The 25532-nt window shown below is 39.1% G+C and overlaps 1 protein-coding gene across 1 annotated transcript; it reads right to left on the bottom strand.

The window, feature by feature from the left end:
* Positions 1 to 1228: 1228 nt before the first annotated feature.
* On the bottom strand, positions 1229 to 9902 carry LOC143596542 (protein ALWAYS EARLY 3-like). The gene is made up of 19 exons (XM_077075296.1): positions 9743 to 9902; positions 9541 to 9650; positions 9161 to 9259; positions 8914 to 8976; positions 7877 to 7954; positions 7262 to 7436; positions 6940 to 7172; positions 6067 to 6307; positions 5839 to 5901; positions 4997 to 5238; positions 4638 to 4901; positions 4380 to 4558; positions 3818 to 4100; positions 3565 to 3750; positions 3394 to 3480; positions 3125 to 3268; positions 2830 to 3045; positions 1608 to 1865; positions 1229 to 1515 (listed from the first exon to the last, which is right to left on the bottom strand). The coding sequence occupies exons 2-19, from the start codon at positions 9637 to 9639 to the stop codon at positions 1351 to 1353; spliced, it is 3075 nt and encodes a 1024-aa protein (XP_076931411.1). The 5' UTR covers positions 9640 to 9650; positions 9743 to 9902; the 3' UTR covers positions 1229 to 1350.
* Between the last annotated feature and the right edge of the window lie 15630 nt (positions 9903 to 25532).

Here is a 25532-nt window from a genome sequence, read left to right as displayed (position 1 = left end):
ACCAGGTATTTTTCAGGTTTCAAGTAGAGTCGAGTTTTGACCGGGTAATTCCGGTTCCGGCAGGTCCGGGTAGGTTTCGATTCCGGTTCCGGTTCCCGCGGGTAGGGTACGGGTAGGAACCGGTTCCAAGTATGGTATACCGGGTCGGGTCCAGAACTGGGTAATTTTGTGCACCTTTATTTTACATAATGAATTAAACTGAAGCGTACGATAGTTTTCGAATATGTAACACATTTAAGCTGCCCCGGTGCAATTTGCCGTAGAAATACATGTTACTAACAAAAAAAAAGCAATGGACAAATCCCAGGGAAAATACATCAAGGGCACGCTCGTTTCACGGATTGGAATGGAATTGGTATTAGAATTTGCATAGGATTTGGAATTCGAATGAATCGGATTTGGAATCTGAGCATTCCAATAGAATTGGAATTTAAAAGAATTGAAATCCAATTACATTCTTAATGTGTTCGTAAGACAAATGAATAGAAATCGGTTTTTTAACAAGGATAACGGCGAAAACATTTAGGATTTTTTAGATTTTTTGTTTTTTTTTCTATTTTACGTTATTAATTTTTTTATTAGTTTTTCTATTAAGATCAAAAACCCCTCAAAAAAATATTAAAAAATAAATAATAAAAAATTCATAACTCAAAATATAAATAAAAACAAAAAAAGTAAAAAAAACTAAAATGTTTTATTCGTTGTCCTCGATAAAAAAAAGTTATATAAAAAATTCCAATGAACCTTGAATTCCTCCACATTTTAGAAGGATTTGCAATTCATCAATTTAAAGGAATTGAATTCCAATTCTTTGAACTAAACACACCAAAATGAAACTAAGATTCCAATTGCAACGAAACAAACAAGCAATATCATGGGATTTTAATTCTAATTCCTTTGAATTCCCACGAATTATGTGAAACAAACACGCCCTAAGAAACCAAAATTACCACACTAACAAAGTAATTCAAACAAGTCATTGTCCAAGCGGTTATGTGTTGTTTTCTACTTTCTAAACACTTTTTTTACACAGATAAAGAAGCTAATCTCTTCGCATTAACTACATCAAGCTTTAAACACTTCAATAAAAATCAAATCTCAACAAAGTTCAAATGGATTTGACAAATGTCTCATACCTGAATTTTCATAACAAAGAATAAGCAATGAAGATTAGAATACATTTCTATCAAAAAGTAAACAATAATGATTAACTGAATACAAACATACATATAAAACTGTAGAATAAAAATATGTATAATAAAACAGCTAGGGTTGGCATCGTATAAGTAACAATTATTATTAATATATTAATAGTAATACTGATAATGATATAAGCCTAAGATTAGGAATTTAGGATGGAACAAGAGCAAGAATCTGAGTTTTAACTCTTCCCATGCACATTTCTATCTCCCTATATATCCCAAGGTTTTCAGAGCACTGCGGTCGTAACTGTGTAAAAGCCGAATCTATCATTTGAACCACATCACCTGGCGGGTACTGCCTTTCACTACACGTCTACACAAAAAACCAAAACAAAACAATTCAATTTTGATTGTCTGAACTCTTTTTTTCCCCAAAATGTTGTAGTTTATAACTATATTACTCACCTGTATCGTCTGATATGTAGCGACACACGACACGATAAGATCAGACAGGATTGTTGCCTCGGAATCACCCCGTGACTTGGAATCCAAAGGCTGTGAAAGGTCCGGGGTGTGTTTATATGCAACAATCCCGTTGCCTTGTTCTGATGGTCTGAATGTTGATGGCACGTATTCAGCTGGGTTTTTACGCGTGCCTAGAGATTCAAAAACTGCTGCAACACTTGACGGAACACTTTGATCCGCCTTGATTTTGGACATTGCCTGACACATTTATTAGATTACAATGTAATCAACATCGATTAAGATAGGGCTTATGTTATGTATATTAATATGGGTGTGTTCAGTTTTAGGCAGTTAACGGTCAGAACCGCATATGTACTTGGTTCACGCACAGGCATACATACATATATATATAGAGGGGAAGGTTAACGTACAAATGAAATTAGCATGCTAAACGTGAGAATCAAGTAGAATAATATATATAAGTAGAGTAATTATGTAATTAGATTATAGAGTAATTATATAATTACTCTACTTGTATATATAATTACTCTACTTGATTTTCACGTTTAGCACGTTAATTTCATTTGTATTTGATCCAAACCCTATATATATATATATATATATAATATCCAAAACCAAATTTTAAATACTATATATATTCTTACAAAACTTGTGAAATATCGTATATGTCCAATCGTATTTAAAATATCATATTCATATATATCCATTTTAACATATTTCATAAAAAAAATCATAATAAAACACTGTTACACTTAACTTTCTTAAAAATTAATAGTTTTATTATTATCTATTTTTTAATTCATCTTTTTACTGTTTCTGTTTCCATTTTTTTTACTTTTTTCATAACGCTCTTTTCACTGTTTTTCCAATTGACTCGAAATAATATCTATTTCTTCATAAATTTTTGTGGTTCATCACAAAAAACAAACTGGACAACACATTTATGAAAAGAATGAAGCATAGCATGTCCGATCATCAGTCTATATATTATTCGGCCCGGATCGCTGTTAAAAAATAAGCCAATTGGAAAAGCAGTAGAAAATTAAAAATGAAAGTAAAAACCGAAAAAAAGAAGTAGAAAAGTGACTTAAAATGGATATAATAAGACTTTAAAGTTCAAGAAAATTAAGGGTATAATGGTCATAAAATATTCCTATTATATATATACACAGAGAGAGAAGATTTCAGAACTTCTGATTACCTGCATGGCAGTATGTACAAGTTTATGTGCTTCAAGTCTTGAACCATTCACAACTTCAACAACATTAGACGACAACTGATTACTGGATGTAAAATTGTCAACGGAACTCGTAGGACCACCAACACCAGCATAACTGGATTGAACCTTCTGCCAAGGAGGCAAATGGTTTACCGGGTATGTGTTACGTTGTCTCAAATTAAGAAGAGCCAAAGTAACCTGAGACAATATTTCCACATTTCATCACTTAAAAAAACAACCATGTGTCAACAAAATAAAATCTAAGTCAGAAACATGCCTGCTCGCTAGCTTCTTTTAGCTGCACAAGTACCATTGCATATTCCTTTTTGAAGCTTTCAGATACCTTCATCTCCGTTCCTGTCTCGTTTTTGTGATTCATCAAGCCATCATTTACAAGCTTAAGCTCCGTTAATATCGCCTCCTGAAATTCAAGTATATAACTTCCGGTTATGCATCATTAACATCTGAGGACCAAACTTGCAATATGGTCAAACAACAAGGATCATTTGTGCAATTTTCTCTAATATATTAAGCAGAAATCTCTACCTTTTTATCTAGAGCACGAGTAAGCCCAGAAAGTGCACATATATCAGATTCTCTTGACTGTATTTGAGAAACAGACCCATTCTGTCCCTATAGAAACATTAACTGTTCAATCCATATTACAAATAACTTGAAATGCAGATGTAACTATTATTTAGAGTTTCAGTAACAGACCTGTCGCTGACTCATCATGGCGATGGTGGGACCCTGTTCACTTGAAGTATGTAGCATCAACGATCCAGTAACTGATTGTGGCAACCTTGTCTCTCTAGAGATCATAGTAAATCTATATAGTGCATTGTTCTCTCTAAAAGCTTCAGGCATGTTATCCAACAGGTTTAATGGCATACAATCGATATCCTATCAGAAAAAACAGTTAATAATAAACATATAGATAACTGAATTGAAGTGAGGTCCATGCCCGTACCTTGACAAATGCAACACCTAATTCGGGTCTATCAAACTGTATCCTGCACTTATCATGATCAACAATTAGCACACTTCCATCATGAACTTCTCTTGACTCTGGGTGAATTGCAACCACGCGTTGACCAACCGCCAATGGGTGGGCCAAGTCGGTTGGTAATCCTTCTCGTGTCCCATTTCGAAGCTCGGTGTAATGTTTCCTAACCGACTCCCGATACTGCCAAAGTTTTTCCCTTTCTTCACGTAAGAAATTTGTTGAGAACCTCCGAGGTTTCCCCAATGAACTAGGATAAAATTATGAAAACAACATAAATAGATAATTAAAAACAGCAAATGAGGGACGACGGTTCGGTTAGCTAGCTGTCATCAACGTCAATCAAAATCCAAATAAAAAATAGGAATTGAACAAATATAATGAAAAGGGGTATAATGGTCATTAAGTAAAAATTCACCGAAGTTGGGTATATATGATACTTTTAGTTTTAGTCGGGTATATATGAAATTAATTCATAATAACAATAATAAAAATAATAATAATAATAGTAACAATTAAAATAATGTACCTTCTTATGACACCCCACTCAACCTTGGTTAATCTTGGAATGTGGCCTAACCCGACATGATCTAAATATTCTACAAACTCCCGTTTAGCAAACCAAGGGTAATCAATTGCACTATAAAACCACTCGTATGTGGCCCATCTACGCACCGTAGATGATGAAAGGTAACCAATAGCCTTATCCTGCAAAAGTCAAAACGTTATGTTAGTTACAAATTCTGTTAACCAGACAAATAGACAATAAAGACAGTTGAGGAATAACCTTTAAGTTGCGGTTTATCTTTTTATTGGGTTTCTCTTTTGAATTAACCTTTGTCACTCTATTTGGAGTCGCCTTACGTTTATTTTGTCGTTTGGACGGCAGTGCTGTTGATATTGCTGAGTCAGCAGCTCCTGTTCTTGATGTGTTACTATTTGAAGAAGAATACTCCACAAGTTTTGTAGATTTGCTTATCTTTGTAGGCGCATTTTCTTCATTGATGCCTGTGAGTTTATTTGCACATTTTTCTTCCTCGTTTTCAGGGGCCTAAATACACAATACAAAAGAAACTAATATACTATAACAGCATATCTAGTTAGTAATAAAAAAGTGGAAGATGATTTATATTTCATCTAACTTACCTCAAATGATTTGTTTTTTCTTTTTGATGATTTATTAGTGGACTGGTATAGTTGTTTTCCTGTGGATAAAGCCTTGTAATCAACTTTTGATTCCCTTCCCGGTTTGAACTTTCCAAATTTAGAAACATCGGATCTGCAAAACTCGTTAAGTGCTTTCTCAATGCCAGCTGGCACCTTGGTTTTGTTTCTTTGGTGAGAAGTTGAAGCAGCTGCTGGTTTATCCTCTTTCAATACCGGTGATTCTACAGACAGAGATTGCAAATGTATCATTAAAATGTAAAATCATTATATTAGGAAGCTGTTTTTCTATGTAAGTGATTTAGGTCTGAAATCGAAAACCATGTCTCAATGTTTTTTTTTCAATGACATATTTTATTTACAACCTTAATTACATACTGACATACTATTTAGATACATTAATTTAACTATTTATAATTAATAAAAACTTTGAAATTAGACTACTGAATTACTTACTTACAATGCAAATTAACTATATTTATGTGCCTTTAATTTTATATGTACCTATTACTTAGAAAACTAATTACAGTAAAACATACTTAAAATAACTATAAATGCAGAATAAAATATTAAAGCTGACATTCAATATTGGACTTGTTTTATAATATCTCAACGAGATTGTTTTAATATATATAACTTGTATAACTTAACTCTTAATGTTTAACAGTTATACAAATTCATCAATATATGACAATAAAGGCATTGTCTTAAAGAGTTAAAACGAAACGCATAAAAACTTAATGTGATCAAATACACACCAAATTTGATATAAAATGTAAAAGAAAATAGTGTTACACCAAAACCTATAAGCATTATATGTTTACCAGATTGTATCATCAGTGACAAGTCAGCCAATGTTTGTAGTGCATCCAAGCCAGAGCTTTCATCTGCACAAATAATAAAAATGTAAAGCATTAAGAGCTAATCCAATAATGAACACAATAACTAACATGTATGATTGTTTTGTAATAATCAAATACCTGCATAATAGGTGATCATATTTAATATCCTTTACATTAACAAAACTAAACTAAAGCTATTAACTATATTACCTTTAAAGAAAAGTTTTTTGTTCCTTTTTCTTTTACCCTGTGATGAGGATTGCTCAGTATTTTCATCTGTGCCACTACATGCTTCCCCACCATCATCAAATTCATTATCGTCTTTTCGAATATATAACTTTTTCCCTTTCTGGTAAATTTCTTCATTTTCAGCTCCTCCACTTCCTGAACTGCCCTCAAAACCGTCTTCGTCAATTAAACTACCATGAAGCTTTGTCCTCAATGTATCCAACTGCAAATGCAATGCCATACATAAAGTTAGTACAATATAAGATAACCCTGTCAAATGAATAATTTTATCTGGTCCTCAAACCTTTTATCAGTAAACAAGAATAACCTTAAAAATAACCTAAACCCTAAACCGAAATAATCGTTCCGTAAGTGAAATAACCAACATAACCGAACCCAAGCCAAAACTGACAGGTTGGTTTATGTTTTTTTTTCCAAAAACCGAATTTCCGATTCCATTTTGGTTTGCATATACTGAAAACTGACAAAACGAACCAACTTTTATAACCCAACCAATAGTTGCATGTACCGAAAGCTGAAAAATCAAACCGACTATTATAACCGAAACCGTAAAAATTTCAGACCCAAATTTATTACTTTGGGTCAGTTTTTTTTGGCCCGTAATTTTAGGACCAAATGTGCAAAGAATCAGAAAAAAAAAATTTGGCCCGAGTGGCAAAACAGAATAAATGAAACCAAACCAAACCCATTGTGAAAACCGAGAAAACCGAATGGTTCTCAAAAACCCATAAACCGAATTTTTGGTTTTTTTCTGTTTGGCCAAAACCCGACCCAAACAGACCCATGCACACCCTATACTCTAGGAGTAAATAAGAAAAGTAATCAAATTATTACAATTTTTTGTCTGCCCTTCGAAGGTGTGGTTTTCATGTGATGTGGTGATTGAGAAACTTGTGGGGAGCCTCCTCTTTGTAAACCCTCAGTTAACGCCAAGGCAGCACCATGCGCCACGTCATCAGCATCCTCTCTTTGGCCTCTTTTGTGTGGTGAGACATAACTCCCGCTGTTCTCTCTTCTTGATATGTGGTTAATAGGGAACCGAGGTGTCCTTTTCCTAACAGTACATCCTACATTAAATTTAAAACTATTAGAATTTAACTTTACGCAAATAACAATACATATGTGTGTGTGTGTGTGTGTGTCTGAAGGATTATACCATCAGATTCCCTTCTCTTCAATGGTGGCAAAGACCTATCACTTGAACCAACTACCCTAAATTGCAATTGATCTTCAGGTTTATTATTTTGCGGAGGCAGTTGGTGCGTGCGTTTTTTAGGCTTGCGGGTTAATTTTGAAACGTCATTGATCTCTTGATCATTATCACTTCCTTCCTGTTAATATACTACATTAGTTGACAGCATTCATTTATCATTAAAGGAGTGTCTTTTCTCACCATAAACGTAACATAATCAGTAAAACAAAAACTGAAAACATAGTTTAAAAGGACAGTACAGACTATTGAAGGACCATAATATCTTACATAATATTTCAGAAGTACATTGTAAACTGTTGGACTGAAAAGGGCAACATAAGTTATAGTAAAAGGAGAATAGTTACAACTTGTATATAACAATGAAGGAAGTCATCTAAATGGAAGATTTAGCAAATATTTAAAAGATAATGTATAACACAACAAAACTAAAACATTTTTATTGTGTTAATAGCATTCGATGCATAAGACCCTGTATTTAAACAATACCAAAGTATATACTTAGCAATATCGACACATAAGGAACAAAACAATTTAAATAAAGTATGTATATGATCTCACCATGGCATTATAATGATCAGACACCATTGCAACTAACCCAACCACAGATGCTGTTCCCTCCGGCAACGATAAATATGCCTGCAAATCATAAGTTTCAAATGGTTAATCTTCAAGCCTAGAAATTGCTATCATCAGATTATCAAAAAGTAAGCTTGTAAGCCCCGAAGTTAATACTAGGATAACAATCAAATTCATTTTCAAATAGGTTTGCATCTATTTTAACAAATACATATACACATTAACTTCCAAATAGGCATGCATCTATCATGGCACTAACGACATGTGTGACAGCTCAGCACTTTTAGTGTATCCTACATTCCTACTCAATGTTACCCCCAAATCTGGAATCCAAACCTTAATGCAACTAGCATATTTCTTTTTCAAATTGATTATTAATACACCAAATGAATATATTGACTCCTTGAGTCCTTGAAACATTACTTGCTAAACTTAGATAATTTAATTCATCTGAAGTCAGAACACTGGCGTATACCTATCAAAAAAATTTTATTAAAAACTTGTCTGGTCATTATGTGACTTTTATTTGGCATGACAAAACTCCTTTATGAATAGCTAGAGGCAAACATTTCAAACTGTTACCTATAAATGGGTCGATTTGGGTTAGATTTTATCTCAAAAGTGTCAACAGAGTTAAGATAAAGGATTTAAGTAGAAGAGAAATGTGCCAAATGATTAAAAGTCGGCCAAAGTGTATTCAGGTGCATTACTATCTGCGTCATCTTTTAAGAAAAAAATATTTGATTATTATATTAATATATATTTGTAATCATGTTAACACATAACTTAGTGAAAATTTCTGAAGCATTAACTTTTTTTGTGGTCCGGCCCAACCCACCACAACCCATTTACAAAAGCACTACGAGATTACCTGCCTTGACCTGTTACCCAACCCACCAAACTCGCCTCTAATATGAATCAATACAAGCAATGATACGAGACAAGAGTTAACCACGCACAAAATCGATTGTTTATTCTAAAGAATGAAATTTAGTCAAGCTTGAATTATGATTATTTACCCTATTCATAGTGTAGAGAGCCTCAACCATTTCAGAGTTCCTGGTACGCACCATGGCAGCCACCTAAAATTAAAAAGAAACAAAATCATTTACATTAGCTGATCAGATTCTAATGTGAAACACAACTGGCTATGAAGATGACCGTTCCATCAAGAAACCGTATGTAATGTCACCGTGTCACAGACACACACTTGTTTTTTTATAGTTAAACTTAAACCACAGAGAAGAAGACGAAGAAAGCACAAACCTTCTTCCAGTCCTTTCCATACTTCCTATAAGCTTTATAGAAGCGTTCAACTTCTTCATCTGTCCATGGAGATCCTAACATGTCAGAGAGCTTCCTCTTCTGCACAAAAGAAGCCAAAATATTACTACTATTATTATTATTATTATTATTATGTCAACTAAAACCAAATATATATATATATATATATATGAACAATTGCATATTACTTAAATCAGCAAAATAGTACCTAAAACCTGACAGTAACTAGCGGTGATCATAAACTGGGTAAGATACACGAGACCTGACCCGGTTATGCTAAGAATACCATTAAACTGGTCCGGGTCGGGTCTAACAGTAATACATACAACATATCTTACAAAAAAATAGAAATTAATACTCACCTGTCGGCCGGATTTATTAGCAAGAGTTTTAGTCGGAGAGACGTCAACATAATCGGAATAGCGCTTATTCACACTTCTAGACTTCCTGGTTGACGCCATCGATGATTGATCTATCGCCGGAAGGAAATTGAATCAATTACACAAAAACTATCCGGTTAAAATTGGCAGGTAAACAACAACAATTATTGAAAATCATACATACCAGTAAGTAGCGGCTAAGAATCCAGCTGGCTGAGTCGAATCGGTGAGTGAAGGTTGAATTAGGGTTTATGGAAAATTAGGGTTTTCTGAGAGAATTGTTAATCGAGATTGCAAACCCCCCCTTTGGATCGATCTGTGTGACTGTGTGTGTGTGTTTTTGTTTCCTTTTTGATTTTGATTTTGAAATCAAATCAATTGAGTTTCAATCTTCTGGGGTTTATATATCTTTGAAATTTCCTATATTTTTTTAAAAACCCTTACCGTATGCATCTAATACACAAAATGCCCTTACGTTCCTATCCTAGATTTTTTTGTGAGGTGGATCAAAGAAACCATTTGTGTTTGTGTTTTGTTGGTTGGCTAATTATTTTGCAAATTTAGTGTCTGTTTGGTATGAGGTAATGAGATGGACGACGAAATGGAATGAACGTGGTAATGGAATGGACAAATGAATGGAATTAGTTATTACCATTCCAATGTAATGTTTGGTTACCACATGGGAATGAAAGAAATCATTACTTTATATTGTTTGGTAGGTAGGAAAAAAGGAAAAAATAAAATTAAAATGGTAGTGAGTGGTGGTGGTGGGAGGTAGGTGGCAGTCGTGCATTGGTGGACGGTGATGGTGGTTGGCGGGTAGCAGGTGGTAGTGGGCAACGAGATAATGGTGGTTGGAGGTGGGTGGTGGTAGTGGGGTGGAGGTGGGGTGGGTTGTGGCGGTAACAGTGGAGGTGGTGGTGGGCAGTGGGTGTGATGGTGGGGGGATGGTTGATGGATGCGGCGGGTGGTTGGCACTGAAGGCGATGGTGGTGGACAGCGATGGTGGTAGTTGGTGGCAATGGCGGCGGTGGTGGACAGCGGTGACGGTGGGTGGCTGGCGGTGCTGGTTGGCACTGATGGCGATGGTTAGTGGAGGTGGGTGGTGGCTGGTGGCGGCGATGGTAGGTGGTGGTGGTGGTGGGTGTTGATGGTGGGTGGTGGTGGAAGGGTGATGGAGGTGATGTAGGGTGAAGGAGGGAATGGAATGAAAAAAAACATGAGGGTGTGGAGGGAATGAAATTGGGGTATTTTAGAGGGAATGGAATGGACTAGGTAATGAGTCATTCCATTCCTTTGATCAACCAAACACACTTTTCTCCATTCCCTCACAATGGGTCATTCCATTCCATCCTTCATTCTTACATACCAAACGCTACCTTAGTTAACTCGCAAGAGATTTGGATAAATCACATGATGATGGGGTAGCCCAAACTCTGGTAAAATGGCTTTCACACATTAACGCTAGAAAGGTTAGAAGGTTAAAAGGTTCGTTTCCCGCCCAATTTAGGAAAACAAGTACGTGATCAGTAAGCACGTGCAATAGTAATACGTCAAATCACTGTTCCCTCTAAAGAAGGGACACGCTCAGAAAAGTAATATTATTATAATCGTTAACCAAATGTCAAAATTTTCCCGCCCATAAAATGGTCAACCCTCTAGCAAACTGGAGGTTCATTAGTTTATCCATCGGACAAAAGGCTTACATCTCTCTCTATATAAAGAATGTAAACTCAGCCATTAAAGGACACCCCAGATCTGAGAGTTAACATATACTCTCTGATCTTCTCTTCTTCTTTGAGAAACTTGTACTTTGCTTGCTTCTTTCTTACTTCAAGAACATCATAGCTTCACCAAGAACTTCATCCAAAAACCGGTTCCAAGCATCTCAGTCTTGGATCTTAGGCGATGTCACACCCTCAAAATCCACTAACGGAGTTTTACCGTCAGAGGGTGTGAACTAACAGGATCGGAATCATTAGTTATAATCAAACCATAAAAACATTAATGAAAATAAGTGCGGAAGCGTAAATATATAAACCAAGTGTTGCGCCACGCAGGACGACTTAAAAACCCACATAGTAACAGTTTTAAACAAGTTTGCATAATCAATAGTGTCAAACCCAGTAGTACTACTCAACAGTGACTCGCTATTATCCAATATTAAACGGTTCGATGTGTAGGACTTAAATTGTTTCGTTTGCCACTTAGCCTTTACAAGTGATATATAATCTACTAACAAAATCTAAAAGCGTTTTCGGAGTATGTTATCTCCCCCAAGTGAAAAGCGTTTAAAGAGTTTAAAAGGGGTAAGTGAAACTCACTGTTTGCGAAGAATTCCCAAAAACCAGTCACCCAAGTGATGCGCGTCACAGAAAACTCTCACTAGCGTTCTATAACAACAAGGAGATTTTCTAAGAGTCGGAACTATTATCGAGTCTCTAGACTCGGTACATAATACCTATGCACAAAATACGTTTCGTGTTCGTTTGTGAATCGTATGTGACTTAATAAGCACACTTGTGATACGTTACATGCTGTGAACAGTTATCTACGTGTTAAGTATTAATAGTGTACATATCTAGCAAATATTCCCCGCAAGGGTAATTTGGTCAAAACATAACAATTATCTAGTAACAAGCACGTTTCATGTATTTTCACAAAATTCAGCAGCTAGTTTTATCAAGACAGAATTCTACTCGAAAGATTACTATATTCAACAGATCATAGAATCTCAATTAATTCACCAAAAATCGTCACAAAAGCATACATGAATTAGGTTTCCAGAACATATTTTATTATATTTTTATTCCACGTAGATTTCTCACAATGATCAAAACATCACAGCAAACTCATAACAGTCAAATTCATGCGCAATAGAATGTTATTTGAAATTCCCGTTAAATGAAAAATCTAATCAGTGCAAGACCAATTGGGTTAGGTTTTTAACTCAACAATTTAACTTCCAGAAGTGGAACCAACCCATTTGGTCTTGTAGTTCATGAGATATAATATTTACAAAACAACCTAACGGCAGGTCTCACAATTCAGATTTGCACAACGTTTTTGTAAAATCATAAAAGTTGACTTTTACACGTCCAAAAATTGCAAATTTATATTCCTTAGAAACTAGACTCAACCTAGTACACTGTAATATTAATAATCTCGACCAATTCTCATATTCACACCCCGTTACAGTCAATTGAACATCAACAACAAAATCTGTCCAGAAACTGTTTGCATCCAAACTCAACATATTAACCATCTATAGACCACAATCCGTTCATATGACATTCTAGACACCATAATCACTATCCATGCACATCAATTACACACCACATACATGATTAGGGTTTTACTTGAACTCAAAATCAAAGAAACAAGCGATTAACATGCAATAACATCGATTCTAGTTATCAAATCAACAATCAATACATAATTAAACATCATCTAATCAAAACAAAGCATATGAACACCATATATATGATTTTCGGATTCTAGGGTTTATAATTAACCCATTCAAACTCAAAATTAAGCATGTAAAATACATAGGATAGTTGTTTATACTTTCCTAGCACCTTAATCTTCAATTAAACTTGAAAGATCTTGTGTGTATGTGTGTGTGTGATTAACGGCAGCCAAGAACAAGGGGGAGGGGGGCCGATCGGTCTAGAGGGAGAGAGAGGGAGTGTTAGGGTTTAGGTTAATATTATTATTTATAATAACATGTTACATCTAGGTCCCTCAACTTCTAATTTGTACTTTTCTAGCTTATTTTAACTAGTTCTTATTTCTTGTCTAGCATCACACATAATATAATCAAGTATCACATATGTCTAACACATAATTATCACATAATTATTGTTTTGACGTTTTTCGTTTATTCACCAATCGTTTGCGTCAACTCGTTTGCGTTTCGGTGCAATTCCCGAAAGATTACACATGTAGTAATTGTCAAGCGTCATTTAAACCCTAGTTTAAATGTAATGAGATGTGCGTCATAGATCCAGTGATCTTAAGTTTGAATTGACGGAGTTTTAGTTAACGGAGTTAACCTGAAATTGACGAGTGTCACAGGCGAACTATAACAAATAACAACAAACTAGTGAACCTCTCTTTACGTTTTGCAAACGTAAAGGGACACCACGACCTGCGTTAGGTTAACCGGAACCCTTGAAGCCTGTTAGCCTAACCAGTCCATTCACTGTCATTGGACTTATAATTGTTGTAGCAACAAGTTGGCGCCCACCGTGGGGCTACGCCGCTTACTTTATATTAAAGACCAGTAGTGTAGCTCCATTTTCATCAAAATCATCATGTCGGAAAGTGAATCTCCCGAAGAAGTTGACCAAGTGTCAAGAACGGCGACACCAAATGCCGACCAGCAAACTCCGGCCGCTATCACGCCTCTTTCCACTCCGGGAAGTACTCCGACGGGACCTTCGTTCCTCGAGTTTTCACCATTCCGAACTCCAACCCCGTCACAATCCGGAGTTCCTTCTCCTCACGTAGGAACCTCGAATATCCCGGAGCGAGTTGACTTGACACCGGAAGGGGTATCACAACATTTCTTACAACTAAGATCTCTTCTTAACCAACATGTGAGCCAAGAAAGAGAAAAAGGGATACGATTAAGGCTGGATTATGACGATCCGGAAGCCTCACTATCGCTCAGACGTCCGCCTTCCCCTTTGGCCAACTCACGACCAGCTGCTTCTCATTTTGAAGCTGGCCCAAGCGTAACCTGCCAACCTTTTAACCCATATCCTTATACCTACGGGAGACCAAGCCCAAAGGCTTTCCTTTTGTTCACTTCATAACCTCTGGGCATGAAACCACTCTTGAACAAATATGGCAGTCACCAGCTTCACATGTTCCTCCTCCTACAGCCACTACATGGGAGCAAGCCATGTCGGTCTTGCCCTTGGCTCGGAGTGCAGCAATAAACACCCCCATGGGAACAAACCAAACAGCAGCAACCAGTGAAAGCCTTCAAGGTTTAAACCTTATGCCTGAGATGATAGCTCAAATGATAGCACATTTCCCTTGGGCCCAGCTCATCAACCACGCACTGAGCACCCACCAAGGAACAACAAGTCATAATCCCGCTACAAGGCTAGATGAAGACCTTGCAAAACCTTACAAGCCCGGTAACCTTTCTTGTTTCTCTCAACAAATCGCCGATCATGACTTTCAGAAAAAAATCAAGATGCCACCCCATATAAAAACATATGATGGGACCGAGGATCCCGAAGACCACCTCCAGGTCTTTACCGGTGCTTCCAGAATCGAAAAGTGGTCCCACGCTGACTGTTGTTTAATGTTCATGCAAACACTTGTCGGATCAGCCAGGATATGGTTCAACGACCTTCCTTCCCAAAGCGTTCGAAGCTTCAATGATCTGAGCAAAGGATTCTTGGCCAACTTTTCACAACAAAGGAGGTACGTCAAGGATGCCACGGTAATTTTTCAGATAAAACAAAAAGATGATGAAAGCCTTCAAGAATTCATCGAAAGATATAAGAAATAGGGTTGACATATGTGGGGGCTAACGAAAAAATGAGGGTGGCAGGCTTCATGAACGCCATCACCTCCAAATACCTCACAAGGGACTTTAACAAGTGCCTACCTAAAACCCTTGAAGAAGCTCTCGAACGAGCTGAAGCTCATATCCGAGGTGAAGAGGCCGTTGATTCCAAAGAAAAAAGAAAAAGAGCTCCTAGTTGGCGAGGCAACAGCCCCAACCGAAAAAGAGGGAACTTCAGTCCCTATGATAGACATCCAAGAAGCTCAGGTCAATGAAGGCCTAAAGGTCGGAACCTTCCAAGCAGGGAAAAGACTGTGAACGTCACAGCTCTAACCAAAACCCCTCAGGAAATCCTTGCCACCGAAGAAGTTAAACACATCTTCCGACATCCTTGACCCTTGCCCAAAAGCAAGAAAAACGAAAACTCCACCCAGTTCTGCGAGTTCCATGAAGAAAAAGGTTACCACACAAACGATTGCTTTCAACTCAAGAGAATAATTTAGGAAGTTGTTAAGTCCGGAGAATTGGCCCATTTGGTAAAGGGGGTCAAGGAAAAGATGGCCGAAAGAAAAAGTAAAGAAGTTAATATGGTGAATATAGACCAAGGTGTTCCCCACAAACGACAACGCTTGGAGGCTTGGGAGCTTCAACGCGTCTGCTTCCCACCACCTCAAGGTGACTTACTCTCAAACCCTTTGATGGTAGAAGAGAACGTGGGAACACTTAAAACAAGCAAAACCTACATTGACACAGGGGCGGCCACAGAGATCATGTATGAAAATTTCTTCAACCGACTAAGTAAGGAAGAACGTTCAAGGCTTCAACCCTCCGGGTCATCTATAAAAGGTATCGCCGATATACCCTTGAAACCTTTGGGCCAACTAACCCTTGATGTCTGTTTCAGTGAAGGCAAGATGAAGAAAACCAAACCACTCACTTTTGTGATTATCAATATACCTTCCAACTATGATGTAATCATAGGAAGGCGAAGACAATGTGCGTTCAACATGGCTATCTCGGTTGGTCAAGGTGCCGTAAAGTTTCCCACTGACAGGGAAATTGCAACCCTTCAACCTACCCAAGAGGTTTACACGGTTGAAGGGGAAAGTTCAAAAAACGAAGACGAGGAACAAGGCTTGATCATAAACCCCAAGTATCTTGAACAAAAGGTACGGGTAACCGCAAGCCTTTCCAAAGAAACTCTCTCACACCTTGAAAAGCTGTTGATACACTATAGCGATGTCTTTGCTTGGTGCCCGGAAGACATGACAGGCATCCCTCGAAGCATTGCAGAGCATGAGCTAAAAATACCTCCCGATGTCAAGCCTGTTGTCCAAAAGAAACGGAGCCTAGCTCCTAAAAGGAGCTTGGCAGCATGCCAAGAGGTTGAAAAGCTTGTCCTAGCTGGGATCCTACGTGAGGGCAAATATCAATCTTGGTAGGCTAATCCTGTCATGGTTCGAAATCCTAACAAGTCTTGGAGGATGTGCATCGACTTCAAAGACTTGAACAAAGCATGTCTGAAGGATTGCTATCCCTTACCCGAGATGGACCGCAAGGTTGACTCTTTAACCGGCCATCCCTTTAATTGTTTTCTCGACGCTTACAAGGGTTATCATCAAATTCTCATGAAAGTGGAAGATGAAGAAAAAACTGCATTCCACATGAACAAGGGTTTTTTTTGTTATCAAAAGATGCCTTTTGGCCTACGAAATGTCGGGGAAACCTATCAATGTTTGATTGATAAAGCATTTGCCAGCCATATTAGCAGAAACCTGGAAGCTTATGTCGATGATCTGGTAATCAAAAGCAAGACCGAACATCAAATGCTTGATGACATACAAGAAACCTTCTAAAACCTGAGGAAGATCAACATGAAACTCAATCCCGGAAAATGTTCATTCGGGTTCGAAGAAGGCACGTTTTTGGGACACATTGTGGGGAAACAAAGCATAAAAGCTAATCCTAACAAATTCAAGGCTTTTCTTGAAACTAAATCTCCACAAAGCAAAAAAGAAGTGAAAAGTCTGAACCGAAGACTTGCAGCCTTGAAGCGTTTTACCTCCAAGCTCGCTGAGAAATCCCTACACTTTTTCAAAACACTAAAGGGTTGCACTAATAAGAAAGATTTCAGGTGGACGGAAGAAGCGGAAGAAGCTTTAGTCAAATGAAGCAACACTTGGCTTCACTTCCAGCTATTGCAGCCCCTGAAATAGGAGAACTGATCTCTGTCTATCTCTCAGTTGCTGAAGAAGCATTAAGCGCGGTTCTAACCATCCAACGAGACAAAGTTCAGGTACCCGTTTATTTCTTTAGTAAAATGCTAAAACTGGCAGAGATCAAATATCCTCCTTTGGAAAAACTTGCTCTGGCCTTAATTCAAACTGTTAGAAGGCTTCGAAGGTACTTTCAAGCACACCCTATACAAGTGGTCACTGACCAACCCATTAAGAGTGTGCTCGTAAAACCAGAAAATTCAGGCCGATTGGCCAAATGGGCTGTGGAACTAGGTGAACATAACATCACCTATGTCCCAAGAAGAGCTGTCAAAGCCCAAGTCTTGGCGGATTTCATTGTAGAAATCCCGAAACAAGTCATTCCTGAAATACATACAACTGCCACTGAACCTTCTGACCCTGAAGCTTGGAAGCTTTTTACCGATGGAGCTTCCAGCATTGAAGGGTCAGGAGCTGGGCACATTTTAATCAACCCCGAAGGGTTAGAATTTACATATGCTCTCCGACTTGAATTTCAGACCACCAACAACGAAGCTGAATATGAAGCATTGATCGTTGGTCTAAAAATTACCAAAGAGATGAAGATCCAAAAGCTACAAGTCTTCACAAACTTGTTGCTTGTTTCAAGTCAAGTCAATGATAGCTATGTAGCAAAAGAGCCCAACATGAAGAAGTATCGTGATAAGGCAAAGGAATTGATGAACGCGTTTCAAGAATGCACCATCAAACAAGTCCCAATATCACAAAACAAAAGAGCCGATGCTCTGACCATACTAGCATCCCTCACATTTTCACACCTCACCAAGAAATTATTGGTAGAAGTGTTGAAAACTCCTTCAATTCAAGAATTGGGGGTTCAAGATGTAATCACTGAAGAAAGTCCCAATTGGATGAATCCCATAGAAAAGTTTCTCAAAAATGGTGAGTTACCTCTGGACCAGACAGAGGCTGAAAGGGTTCGAATCAAGTCCCGACAGTATGTGTTGCAAGGAGAAACCCTTTATAAAAAAGCTTGCCTTGCACCACTACTAATATGTGCGGGCCCTGAACAAAGTCAATATCTGATCAAAGAGGTTCACGAGGGGATATGTGGAGCTCATTTTAGGGCAAGAACGGTGGTTGCAAAAATGATGAACCTCGGATACTTCTGGCCCACAATGCACCTAGATGCAACAAAACAACTCAACAAATGTGAAGCTTGTCAAAATCATGCACATGTTCCCAAAAGCCCAAAACACGATCTAGTCCCCATTTCCTCGGTTTGGCCATTCCACAAGTGGGGAATGGATATCATTGGTCCATTCCCACCAGCCAAGGGTGGGGTCAAATTTCTCTTAGTAGCCGTGGACTACTTCACAAAGTGGCCTGAGGTCAAACCACTTGCAAAAATAACGGGCAAACAAGTCATCGACTTTGTATGGCAAAGCATCATTTGTCGTTATGGGCTACCAGGAGTGTTGGTTATGAATAATGGGAAACAATTTGCTGAGAAGCCTTTTAGCACATGGTGCAAAGAATTCAGAATTACTCAAGTGTTCAGCTCAGTTGCATACCCACAATCCAATGGCCAAGTTGGAAGAACAAACGATACCATTGTGGAAGGAATCAAAGCAAGGCTGGGAAGACACAACAAAAATTGGCTTGAAGAACTCCCAAATGTTCTACGGGCAATAAGAACGACTGAGAAAACAAGTCACAAACGAACACCTTACAGCTTAGTGTTCGGATCAAAAGCTGTAATCCCAGCAGAAGTCGGAGTTGTGACACAAAGAACACTCAACATGGATCTCGAATCAAACAACAACGAGACCATGTTAAATTTGCAACTCCTTGAAGAAATTCGAGACCAAGCCACAGTACAAGAGGCTAAGTACAAGCAAAAAATAGAAGCTTACTACAACGCAAGAGTGAAACATGAACGTTTCAGGCCAGGAGATCTTGTACTCCGAAAAAATGAAGCCAGCAAGAAAGAAAACCAAGGAAAACTCGGCCCAAAATGGGAAGGACCATACACAATCCTTGAAGCTCACAAGGGTGGATCCTACAAACTGGCCGACGCAGAAGGCAAAAAGCTTCCAAGACACTGGAACGGCAAAACCCTTAAAAGGTTCCATGCCTAGTCAAGATCTTAAAATGTATTTCAAGAGATGTATAGCTCTCCTTTTTGTAAACAACAACCTCTTGAATGAATGATAAAGTCTTTATCATAACTTGTCTTTACTATCATATAATCAGGTTGACAACCTAGCAAGAATCTCCATGGCAAGGGCCATGTACGGGGATGAGCTCTCAGGCCACATCACTCAATAGGTTCAAGGGTTAAATGAACCTATATAAGGGGTGAGTTCCTATATCAATCCAATTCCATGAGCCTTAGAAAATTTTTCAACAAAAACTTGTCTCATAGACGGGTCTGAACAGCCTACATCAATTCATTCCTTAAGCTTTGAAAAAGTTTACGAAACAAATATACACTAAGTAATGATACAAAGGATAGCCAACATGTGCTTTTTACCTAATGAAGCGTTGAAGCTAAAGTTACTGCAATACTAAAACTTCTAAAGGAAAGTTAGCTTAAAAACACATCAAACAAACAAGACAAGCAACAAAAATACAAAACATCAAACATTACGATTCATAAAAAGGCCTTTTATGGCCATAACTAGCATCATCCATAATAAGCCATTCAGGCTAAACAAGGAAATCACAAAGATTTCCATAAGAGTGTTCAAGTGGCCAAAAAGGCCAACCACAACCATAAAGCAGAAACCTTAAGGGCTTCATGCTAAACCTAAATTGTTTAAGATACATAACATTGTTCAAAGTGCTAAGATAGCTACGAATTAATTGTTTAAACATAAAAAACGGGCTTTGAAGTACTAGCCTCACCACTCTTGCCTTTCTTGGATTTCCTCTCCTTCAAATCACCAACGACAGCTGAACCTTCGAGACTAGCCGCTTGAGACCCACTACTATCTCCGGACAAAGTCTCTGCACTGTCACCTGAGCGAGAACGCTTCTTGGATAACGCCTCAAGCACCTCAGAGCAAACTTTCTCATCAAGCCCAGCCGGCTTTAAACCCTGTAAAACGGAAAGAGGTTTACCGAACAAGATGAAATTTCACCCACGTAGGGGTAAGAAAGCCTTTCCATAGCATGAACGGAATCCGAAAAGAGCTTGGAAGCTTCAAGGTTGAACATAAGCGATTGCTCCAAGGGTTGACCAGCTTCATGATGTTTGAAGCCAGCAACAAAGCCCAAGTGTTTTCCATAGTTCAGTAGCTTCGTGTAAACACCACCCAACACTGAGTTAAATTCGGAAGAGTGAAGTAGGTAAGTCACAACCTGATGAAACCCAAGCTCAATCAGCCATCGGTTGTCATTAGTAGCTTGGATGACTGAAGCCTTCAAACCTTCTTTCTCAATATCAAAGGCTTTCCTCTGAACCTCCAAGGCTTTTCTATCAGCTTCCAGCTTAACTCTATCAGCCTCCATCTTTTTCTTCAACCTGGCAACCTCAATCTCATGGCTACGAGAAAGCTCATCAATCTTCTCCATATAATCCTCCTCCTTCTTCGAAAAACCATCAACGTCTTTTTTCATCGTTGCCATAGAAGCCTTCATCTTCTCCTTCTTCTTGGAGAATTCTTCATACTCTTGCATCCCTTTCTGAAAGCGAGTAATGCCCTTAGCTAAAAAGGCAAAAAGGTTGCAAAAGCTGAGAATCAACCTTGAAAGCATGGCATCACCCTCCATCTCAGAAATGGTATTACGAACTCCTGGTGAAGCAAAGTTAGCCAAAACATCAGCACAAACCTTCGGATCCTTAAAGCTATCACCAACCTTAACATTCCACCCAGGGACATAAACCTGATCTCCACTCAACCCTTGATCAGTGGAGGCTGCAACCTTTTTACCAACCGATTTCTTCTTCTTGGAAACAACCAAACCCTGCTCCTTCTCTGCCTCTACACTCGGACCTTGAGCCTCAACAACTTGAACATCATCACTAACATCCACTAGTTCATGTAAAGATGATGGACCAGAAGACTTCAACAAACGCCGATTGAAACGGCGGGTAGAAACCTTAGGAGCAGTAGACTTAGTGAAGCCTTTAACATTTGGAAATCCAACATATCCAGAACCTTCGAACCTACTCTCTTTTCCTTGAACCACAACATTTTCCCCAACAGTAGCCGCAGCATCCCCAAGTCCAACATCGGAAGTATCGTCACTCTTCAAAAAATCCAAAGCCGACATAACTACAAAAACAAAGGAAATATATCAATAGGCATATTAGGGAAATAAAACAAATGCAAGATAAGCAAACGCATACCCTTATCATCTCTCATAAGCACGGGATCCCGATTAGGCTTATCCCACAACTTGCTAATTCCTAACAAAACGAGAAGATGTTTGGGAAAAGGACAAATACGTAACAGACACTTCCTAATAGATTTCAAAAAACACATCGTTCAACTCCGATTCAGCAGGCTCTGGCTCATTCAAAACGGCCTCGGGCTGTCTTTAAACAGGTTTGAAAGGAAAAATGGAATCGGAAACAAAGAAAAAGCGATCCTTCCAAGAAACAAGGTTCGTAACCATCGAAGATATCAGGCAAGTATCAACCTGAGTATGCTCAAAGGTATACAAATCGCCATTCTTCGCTTGACAGAAGAAATCGAAAACTTAACAATGACAGATCATACCCTAAAGCCCTACATAAAACCTCAAAATGCAAAACCCTAGCAAGACCTAAGGGATGAATCTGACCAAATGACACACGATAATATTCCAACACATTCAAAACAAAAACCGAAAACGGATGACGGAGGTTGGAAAACTCAAAATGGCGACAATAAAAAGCAATGGAACCCGTCGGACAACGATCGATCTAGGCGTCGGCCGGCGGAGCAACCAGTTTAAAATCTAAACCTATTCCCCAATCGAGGCAGAACGATTCAACCTCCTCTTGGGTTAATCGGGAATAACTCACCAATAGATCCTTACGAGCACCCATAATTTCGAAAGAAAAGGGAAGGATTTAAACTAACCTGGTGAAAGATTGAAAGGAACTTGATGAGTGTTCGAAGAATATTGTGGAGCTTTAAAAGAAAACTGAAGAAAATGGATAGTTATTACTATTAATAAGAGCAGTTATTGGAAACCGCAACCTGCAGTAACCATCACATCAACTGTCTTGTCAGAAATTCAAAAAATAAGCAAAATCGTTCAAAGCCTCGACCTGCGTTTGCAAACGTAGTGAACCTCTCTCGGCGTTTTGCAAACGTAGAGGGACACCATGACCTGCGTTAGGTTAACCTGAACCCTTGAAGCTTGTTAGCCTAACCAGTCCATTCACTATCATTGGTCTTATAATTGTTGTACCAACAAGTTGGCGCCCACCGTGGGGCTACGCCGCTTACTTTATCTTAAAGACCAGTAGTGTAGCTCCATTTTCATCAAAATCATCATGTCGGAAAGTGAATCTCCCGAAGAAGTTGACCAAGTGTCAAGAACGGCGACACCAAATGCCGACCAGCAAACTCCGGCCGCCACAACGCCTCTTTCCACTCCGGGAAGTACTTCGACGGGACCTTCGTTCCTCGATTTTTCACCTTTCCGAACTCCAAATCCTTCATGATCCGGAGTTCCTTCTCCTCACGTAGGAACCTCGAATATCTCGGAGCGAGTTGACTTGACACCGGAAGGGGTATCACGACATTTCTTACAACTAAGATCTCTTCTTAACCAACATGTGAGCCAAGAAAGAGAAAAAGGGATACGATTAAGGCTGGATTATGACGATCCGGAAGCCTCACTATCGCTCAGACGTCCGCCTTTGCCTTTAGCATGTTCACGACCAGCTGCTTCTCATTTTGAAGCTGGCCCAAGTGTAACCTGCCAACCTTTTAACCCATCTCCTTATACCTACGGGAGACCAAGCCCAACGGCTTTCCCTTTGTTCACTTCACAACCTCTGGGGCATGAAACCACTCTTGAACAAATATGGCAGTCACCAGCTTCACGTGTTCCTCCTCCTACAACCACTACATGGGAGCAATCCATGTCGGTCTTGCCCTTGGCTAGGAGTGCAACAATGAACACCCCCATGGGAACAAACCAAACAGCAGCAACAACTGAAAGCCTTCAAGGTTTTAACCTTATGCCTGAGATGATAGCTCAAATGATGCCACATTTCCCTTGGACCCAGCTCATCAACCAAGCACTGAGCACCCACCAAGATACAAGAAGTCATAATCCCGCTACAAGGCTAGATGAAGACCTTGCAAAACCTTACAAGCCCGGTAACCTTTCTTGTTTCTCTCAACAAATCGCCGATCATGACTTTCAGAAAAAAATCAAGATGCCACCCCATATAAAAACATATGATAGGGCCGAGGATCCCAAAGACCACCTCCAGGTCTTTACCGGTGCTGCCAGAATCGAAAAGTGGTCCCACGCTGAATGTTGTTTAATGTTCATGCAAACACTTGTCGGATCGGCCAGGATATGGTTCAACGACCTTCCTGCCCAAAGCGTTCGAAGCTTCGATGATCTGAGCAAAGGATTCTTGGCCAACTTTTCACAACAAAGGAGGGACGTCAAGGATGCCACAATAAATTTTCAGATAAAATAAAAGATGATGAAAGCCTTCGAGAATTCATCGAAAGATATAAGAAGGAAGGGTTGACATATGTGGGGGCCGACGAAAAAATGAGGGTGGCAGGCTTCATGAACGCCATCACCTCCAAATACCTCACAAGGGACTTTAACATGTGCCTACCTAAAACCCTTGAAAAAGCTCTCGAACGAGCTGAAGCTCATATCCGAGGTGAAGAGGCCGTTGATTCCAAAGAACAAGGAAAAAGAGCTCCTAGTTGGCGAGGCAACAGCCCCAACCGAAAAAGAGGGAACTTCAGTCCCTATGATAGACATCCAAGAAGCTCAGATCAACGAAGGCCTGAAGGTCGGAACCTTCCAAGCAGGGACAAGACTTTGAACTTCACAGCTCTAACCAGAACCCCTCAGGAAATCCTTTCCACTTAAAAAGTTAAACACAACTTCCAACCTCCTCGACCCTTGCTCAAAAGCAAGAAAAACGAAAACTCCACCCAGTTCTGCGAGTTCCACGAAGGAAAAGGTTACCACACAAACGATTGCTTTCAACTCAAGAGAAGAATTGAGGAAGTTGTTAAGTTCGGAGAATTGGCCCATTTGGTAAAGGGAGTCAAGAACAAGATGGCCAAAAGAAAAAGCAAAGAAGTGAATATGGTGAATATAGACCAAGGTGTTCCCCACAAAGGACAACACTTGGAGGCTTGAGAGCTTCAATGCATCTGCTTCCCATCACCTCAAGGTGACTTACTCTAAAACCCTTTGATGGTAGAAGCGAACGTGGGAACACTCAAAACAAGCAAAACCTACAATGACACAGGGGCGGCCACAGAGATCATGTATGAAAAGTTCTTCAACAGACTAAGTAAGGAAGAACGTTCAAGGCTTCAACCCTCCGGGTCATCTATAAAGGGTATCCGATATACCCTTGAAGCCTTTGGGCCAAATAACCCTTGATGTCTGTTTCAGTGAAGGCAAGATGAAGAAAACCAAACCACTCACTTTTGTGGTTATCAACAAACCTTCCAACTATGATGTAATCATAGGAAGGCCAGGACAATGTGCGTTCAACATGGCTATCTCTGTTGGTCAATGTGCCGTAAAGTTTCCCACCGACAAGGGAATTGCAACCCTTTAACCTACCCAAGAGGTTTACACGGTTGAAGGGGAAAGTTCAAAAAACGAAGACGAGGAACAAGGCTTGATCATAAACCCCAAGTATCCTGAACAAAAGGTACGGGTAAACACAAGCCTTTCTAAAGAAACTCTCTCACACCTTGAAAAGCTGTTGATACACTATAGCGATGTCTTTGCTTGGTGCCTAGAAGACATGACAGGCATCCCTCGAAGCATTTCAGAGCATGAGCTAAAAATACCTCCCGAAGTCAAGCCTATTGTCCAAAAGAAAGGGAGCCTAGCTCCTGAAAGGAGCTAGGTAGCATTCCAAGAGGTTGAAAAGCTTGTCCTAGCTGGAATCCTATGTGAGGTCAAATATCAATCTTGGTAGGCTAATCCTGTCATGGTTCGAAAACCTGACAAGTCTTGGAGGATGTGCATCGACTTCAAAGACATGAACAAAGCATGTCCGAAGG

Source organism: Bidens hawaiensis, unplaced genomic scaffold, assembly GCF_021521415.1.
Source record: "Bidens hawaiensis isolate Kalapana, Puna unplaced genomic scaffold, B.hawaiensis_p1.1 tig00046683_1, whole genome shotgun sequence".
Taxonomy (NCBI): Eukaryota; Viridiplantae; Streptophyta; class Magnoliopsida; order Asterales; family Asteraceae; genus Bidens; species Bidens hawaiensis.
This window is presented reverse-complemented; position numbering and strand designations above follow the sequence as displayed.

Coding starts and splice junctions, on each gene's coding strand:
- LOC143596542 (XM_077075296.1), bottom strand. CDS start 9,639: ATGGCGTCAACCAGGAAGTCTAGAAGTGTGAATAAGCGCTATTCCGAT. Junction 9,260..9,540: donor CTAATAAATCCGGCCGACAG/GTGAGTATTAAT, acceptor TCTTTTGTGCAG/AAGAGGAAGCTCTCTGACAT. Junction 1,516..1,607: donor CTACATATCAGACGATACAG/GTGAGTAATATA, acceptor TTTTTTGTGTAG/ACGTGTAGTGAAAGGCAGTA.